The sequence below is a fragment of the Lactuca saligna genome, chromosome 2, assembly GCF_052625555.1.
Source record: "Lactuca saligna cultivar CGN05327 chromosome 2, ASM5262555v1, whole genome shotgun sequence".
NCBI lineage: Eukaryota > Viridiplantae > Streptophyta > Magnoliopsida > Asterales > Asteraceae > Lactuca > Lactuca saligna.
In genome coordinates, this window is record NC_136418.1 from 186,629,267 (window position 1) to 186,636,531 (window position 7,265).

The following is a 7,265-nucleotide window of genomic DNA, read 5'->3' on the forward strand; positions in this document are numbered from 1 at the left end:
GTAAAAGGTAATGGGGATGGGGTGGTTTGGGTTCAACACTTCATAAAACATGTTAACGATTTTAATTAGCTCTATATTTCTTGTTAAACAATCATAAATTCCAATAATTATTCAGACTTTTTAGGAAAATACAATCTCAAATATAAATATACAAAGCCGGCCCAAGTATTTGGTACTGGATGTTATTGTTCAATGAAAGTAGGTTTGCTTTTTCAATTTAGTTGCAGTTAATTGATAGGGTCTTGACTGTGAAAGATTTTGTGTGTGTGTGTGCATGTGTATTATTTGAGTCAATATTCCGTTTGGAATGAATTCATATTCAGATGTTAAGTAAGAGTATGAGATATAGTTTTTGATTATCTTATTTGGTGATGATTATGAAGGATGTAAACAAATAATGCAATAGATTATGAAGGTTGTAAACAGTTGAGCATCTAAACAGTGAAATTGTTGAGATTTGTTATGCATTAGGGAAGTGTAATTCATATGTGAGTATATGGAAAACATTAGTATGATTGAACTTGGAAAAATGGAATAGGTAAATGATTAAATGGTATATGGTAAAGCTAAGTTGCTTCAAATTAAGAAATTATGTTTTTTATGTTTAATATTGAAAATTGTATTCATCTTAGTTCAATACTTTGAGTAATATTCAAAACTGTTATTCCGCGTTGTGTATGAATGTGTACTATATGAGTCAATATTCTGTTTGGAATGGAATAATATTCAAATGTGAATTAAGAGTATGTGATAGAGTTTTTTTATTATCGTATTTGGTGATGAATATGAAGGATGTAACAAATAATGCAATGGATTATGAAGTTTAATTCATATGTGAGTATATGGAAAACACTAGTATGATTGAACTTGGAAAAATGGAATAGGTTAATGATTAAATTTTATATGGTAAATCTAATTTGCTTCACATTAAAAAAATTTGTTTTATGGTTAATATTGAAAATTGTATTCCTGCTAGGTCCATACTTTGATATTGGAAAATAAAAATTGAAGCGATATGGATGCGTGAGTGAATGTTTAATGTATGAGTAAAAAATTATGTGTTGAGTATGGTACTATTGAAGCTGTTGATTTTTTTTGGTTTGATGCATGTGTATTCAATTATGAATATGTGCAGTTTAATTTTATAATTTGTTTGAAAAATGTAAGATTGATTATGATGATAACAATGTACAAGTTCATCAAGTGTCCGTGTACTTGAAGGAAACAATGCTATGATGAATGTAGGAAATGAAGCAAACAATAGTTGTTGAGAAAGATATATTAGAGACTATTGATTATGAAGAGTTAGTGAACAATTTTGCTTCCAAGAATACTAGGAGTCTCGCGATTCATGTAGTTGTCTAAGATTATCTATTGTATGATCGTTCTTTTGTTTTGCTTCATATTATAATAGTTATGGAATAATTAATGAATTTTTGCTATAAGTAAAAAATAAATATATATTTAGGGCCCTCTTTTTTATTTTGCACTGGGTCCCTAAAATCAACGGACTGACCGTGGTATAACATGAATAATTTTTAGATTTAAAGTCGACAAATCCAACTTCTTAATGTTAAAGTTATATGTTTTTTTTTTTGGAAATTTTATATTAGCCAAATGCCCACATGATCCAATACCTAATTTTTTTGGAAATTTTACATCATGCGTTCAACGTTGTGGCCTAGGGTCAACTCAGACAATATAATGATTTTTTGCTCAAATTATCCAAAGTTAAATTTGAAAAATGATTTAAATTTTAGGTAAAAATGATAAACTTATCGATAGAATTTCAAATTAACTTTGTATGTTTCATTTTCAATATTATTTTTTTAACTTATTAATCTACTTTTATTTTTTTGTTTTATCAAATAATTTATTTAGAATCAATGGGCCTCGGCCCGGTGGATAGGGTTTGATGTTACGGCTTACGCGTATAAAAATTGATTCATCTCCACCTTAGGGCTGGAGTACAGCGTAGAGGCGGAGGAGAAGCCGGCAAATCAGGGGACGATTGCTTCACTTTATAACGGTAAATCCTAATCTTCCGAGTCTACTAATTTCATTACTGTGTGATTTATGATACGGATCCCGATCCCGATTCGAGGACAATGGTTTTGTTTAGTTATTTTCTAGGGTTTGTTTTCTGTGTTTCTTTTTCTTTCTGATATAAGTTTCAATGATTCATCGACTCTAAATAAACTAAGTCTATTTATTTTGCATCAAATTTAGGCATAAAGATGTTTCAAATTGATCGAAAAATTAGTTTTATGCCTTTACAAAGTTGTTTCATTTTCATTTTCATCGTAGTTTGGTTAGGTTTGGTTTGAAGGGGGACAAGAAAAGTCGAATATTAATGTAAAATTTCTGATTTCACCATGGTTTTATATGCTTGTTTCATGGATATGCCGAGTAATTGGATGGAATACATAAATAAATAATCTCTTGGTAACATACTTTTGGTATTTGTTAACTTTCTTGATTGGTTTTATTCTGTTTGCTGCTATTATGGATTTTGTTTGTTCTTGCATTTTACATATAAGAAATAAATAAATCGTCTTGGTGGTTTTTTTTTTGTTTTTGTTTTTACCATTTCCAACCCAGAGGCATCTCTGAATAACCAATGGCATCCACAGCAACTTAAGTATGAGTACGTCAGTTTATGCACATCTGTACACTCATACCATGAGCATATGTAATCTGCATCAATATAGCTTAAATCGATTAACAATGATTGGACAAGTTGATCTGGGATTTGGTGAATTATTTATGCATATGTATATCACAAGGCAATTGTATTGATTTTGGGCTTTGGTTTTTGTTCTCTTAATTAAGATGAGCTTTCTAATTTTATTGTGCAGCAGGGTTCAAAAGTCAACAAACTGCAGATGGATGGGGAAATGAAGAATGACTCAGGTTTGGATGTATTCTTTTGCAAGAAGTTACTGTAAATATGTTCAATTAGAGTTTTAGATACACAGACACGAATCATATAAAAAAATCATGCTTGTATATAAAATCTTTAGAATGCAAAGTCAAATAGTTTAAAATCAACACACAGAACAAGTTATTTAGAATATCCACACAGAACAAGTTATTTAGAATCTCCACGTGGTGATGCTAACTACTTAGTTAATAAGTTGTGCACGGGTATTGGCTTCTTCTATGGAGAACGGAACAGCCAAAACCCTAGATTTGTCATCAATCTGACTAGGTGTAGAGTTTTGACATCTGGCTATTTTTTTTTCGGATGCTTTATACTGATGAAGTTGTTGTTACATAGAACTCTCTCTCTCTCTCTCTCCCTCTCTCTCTCTCTCTCTCTCTCTCTCTTTATATATATATATATATATATATATATATATATATATATATATATATATGTTTCAAAAAGAGAAATAGTATTGAAAGAATAAGGTTTAAATCCTTTTGTTCAAAGTTTTAAGGTTTTATTAGGATGAGTTTATATTTTATTCCAAGTTTAGAGTTGTGTTTGAAAAAAATAACCCTTTTGCAGAAATGATGCACATTGATTTTTACTGGGAATTGTTTGTTATGCTGAATCTAAATTCTTTGATGCAGGGAAGGTGACACAAGACATGGATCAAGGAAACTGTGAATCCAGGTTACTTACTGGATATTTTAATTCATTTTTGAATGATAATATTTTAAAAATATGGGCATTAGAGAATGATAAAGAAGTTTCACAGATTTTTATATTCTCTAAAGTTTCCATTATTTTGGATTTAATCGGTTTCCTATTTTTATCAACTATCTTTTTATTTTGAACTTGATATTTTTATTCTCCTATAAGTTAGTAGTAGTAGATTTGTTTATATTTTTCAGTGTAGATAGCTTTTCTTTGGAATCGTTGGTCAAGGATATAAATAAAATTGTGAGGTGTATTGGGTCCATGGTAAACAAGTTTGAAGATCTGAACAAACGTGTACAACTTATGGAGAAGAAGTTAAAAAAATATCAACAATATAAAGATTATAAGTTTAAGATTCCTACAGAGGAGAAGCCATCTTCTAAGGTACATATACCACCAGCTTTCCCTGAGAAGTTCGATCATGCTGTCTTTTGCAAATGGGTAAAGGATGTAGAATTGTATTTTGAGTCTGGCTGTGTCTCGGAGCATGAAAAAGTAAAACATGTAGTCTGCACGTTGCCACGCGATGGAGAGGCTTTTAAATGGTGGCAAGGTATCCAAGAGCTAAGCAACACAGTCGATAAAATACATGTCATTAGGTGGAACGAGATGAAGAGGTTGGTTATCAATAAATTCCTTTGTCCAAAGATTGGTTTGATAGCTAACAAAACATCCTAATTTTCTTTGTGATGGGTTTGGATTTTAATGGATTTGCATGTATTTGGAGTGTAAGGAAAATTAAAATCCCTTGCGGTGGTTTGCTTGAAAATATATTGACTCAGCAACTCTTAGTTATTTATGTTTTTTACAAACTTCTATTGTTCGTTTGTACATTAATAATTAGTTATTTAATTATTATATGCTGTATCATGCAAGTATTGTTTCAAGGTAATCTTGCTCTTCATGCTAGAGTATCAATATTCTTGTTAAAACATCATGATTGAATTTTACAAGTAAAAATGTATAATAAATTAATAATATGACAAGAAGTTTGGAAATTCAAATCAGAATTTATAACATCTCGCGATTAAACTTCAGATAGCAGGAACATAAATTAGTAACATAAAGTTAAACTTTTTACATATTCAAAATAGAATTTCCAACTACATGGTTGTAAACGTTGTACATTCAAAAAGAATCTCTAACACCATGAACATAAAGTCAACATTCGTACAATCTTACCTAAAATTCATACAAACAATAAGAAGATAGAAAAATCAAAGAAACAAATATCTAATTGCGAAACTTAAGTGAACTTGTGGTAGAAAATAGATGTACATGGGTATATGTGTGTATGTATATTCGAATGAAATATCCAAATTTTTTGTCGATAGTGGGACGTTAAAGAAAAAAATATTTTTTTGGAACATTGTGTTGAATTATCTGAGCCTCTACCAAGTTTCAACCTAGTAATTTAGATGGTAAACCTATAAAAATAAGAAATCTATTCGGTCTTCCAATTTAGATAATAAACCTACAAAAAGAAGAAAGCTATATGATAATACACACCATATAATCATTCGACTAACTTTTATACATTTACTTCATATTAACTTAATCATTATTGTTTTTATAAAACAATCATAAATTTAGATGTAATCCCACAAATTTAATATTAATTTTAAACTTCTTTTTAACCTTGTTTTCATTGATTTTTTAACTTGGTTTTTCGAAGTAATCCCACAAATTTAATATATTTTTATTTTTTCCATTTTCATAAATTTAATATAATATATTTTTTTGTTAGAAGGCCATTATTTTTTTTTCATTTCAATAAACCTAATATCATCAGTTGATATATATATATATATATATATATATATATATATATATATATATATATATATATATATATATATATATATATATATATATATATATATATATATATATATATATATATGAGAGAATTACAAAAATCGTCCCTGTGGTTATATACTTATTTTGAATCAGGTCCCGACTTTTCAATTTGAACGCAGCTCATCCTTAAACTATTTTCTTGTTGCGCATATGGTCCTGTGTCCCAACGACGTTTGCTATAGTCGTTAAGTTATTCCATGTGCCAAGCACATGATGGGCAATTTGGTCTTTTAACATGTGCATCCTTCAATTAGGTAAACACGACTCTTCATTCTCTCTTCAAAGCTGTTCGTTGTTCTAGGTTTTCTTCCCCCCATTCTCGCCATGGCTATCTGCCTTTGTGGAAGGGTTGCGATAATCAAAACATCCTGGACATCTCTCAATCCCGGTCGCAGGTTCTATGGATGTCCACTACCAGGGTCAACATGTCCGTTCATTAGCTGGGTGGACCCCCCAATGTGCGCAAGGGCGACAAATGTAATACCTGGGCTGCTGCGATCCATGAATGTGCTTCGATTTTCTGTGCAAAAGCTGAAAGATGACGTTCGTAAGCTGAAGCAATGCCTCATTTTCAGTTGGATTTTATTTTTAGTCTGCTTCTACATTTATAAGTGACCTAAAAATGTCAAACTTTTTTGTTGCCTTAAAATGACCATGGAAGGTATTATGTTAGACTGGTCATTAATTTTGTTTTGTAATGGCAAAGTATTATATTAGTTTGTAATGATCTGTAATGAAAAAAGTGTCATCTTTTTAAAATTTGTAATGGGAAAAGCATCTCTTTTGTTAGATTGTAATGGAAAAAGTGTTGTTTATGCTTATTCCAAAATCCAATTGTATTGAGACATACTGTATGTTTCTTTTGACATTGCACAACTTCTTTTAAACCAAACCAAAATCACATTTACAAAACTAAAGAATCCATTACCAACAAATCTAAAATTTCATAAACCATAACATTAAAGAAAAATCATACCAAAATCATTTATAAACCAAATCATCCATTGTTTAAACATACTAACATTAAGACAAAACAAAAACCACAACCAACCATAGGTACTAGAAATCAAAACATGAACTAAACCATAAAGGAAAGTGTTTAGGCATATTGCCAGTAAGCAAAAAGAAACAAACACATCATCATAAAAGAAACAAACACATCAACATTAAACAACTAGTAGAACCATCAATACATCAAGGTTTGTCTACACCTGCTGCCTTCTTTTCACCACCAAATTTTTTTACCTTCTTACTACCACCAACTACTGATGCTGGTTTACCCTTACAAGTCCTTGAGTTATGCCCGATGGTGTTACACTTTGAGCACTTGACTGACTTTCCTTATCTTGATAACTTTCCAAACTTCACCATATCTTCACCATCTGTGATCCTGACACCTTCATTGACCCCTTTCTTTCTTTTCTTTTTTGGCCTTCCAATTTGTTTGTGATGATGAGGTGGGATCAAGACTGTTGGACATAGTGACTTGGGCCACATATTCCTTCCATTTATTGGATTTATTTTGAAATGGTACATCTTCTTCCAAGTATCTAGCCAATAAACAGGATTTGTGTAATTTTCAGGTTTCCCATCACCCTCATTGTTCTTCCCCATATCCCAAATTGTGGCAATAGCATGTTTACAAGGCATCCCAGTCACTTCCCACCTTCTACATGTACAAGACCTCTCTTTCATATCAACTACAAATTGCTCACACAAATGACCTGTCACTTGGTATTTTTGACTACCATTGAAA

The 7,265-nt window shown here is 30.8% G+C and overlaps 1 protein-coding gene across 2 annotated transcripts; it reads left to right on the forward strand.

Moving 5' to 3' along the window:
- Positions 1-1,914: 1,914 nt before the first annotated feature.
- On the forward strand, positions 1,915-4,461 carry LOC145028544 (uncharacterized). 2 transcript variants are annotated; one of them, XM_078977237.1, is made up of 4 exons: positions 1,915-2,029; positions 2,859-2,913; positions 3,580-3,622; positions 3,844-4,461. In XM_078977237.1, the coding sequence occupies exons 2-4, from the start codon at positions 2,886-2,888 to the stop codon at positions 4,325-4,327; spliced, it is 555 nt and encodes a 184-aa protein (XP_078833363.1). In that variant the 5' UTR covers positions 1,915-2,029; positions 2,859-2,885; the 3' UTR covers positions 4,328-4,461. The 2 variants fall into 2 exon arrangements, with proteins under 2 accessions (XP_078833363.1, XP_078833364.1); XM_078977238.1 differs by having other exon boundaries at positions 1,916-2,029; positions 2,862-2,913.
- Positions 4,462-7,265: the final 2,804 nt, after the last annotated feature.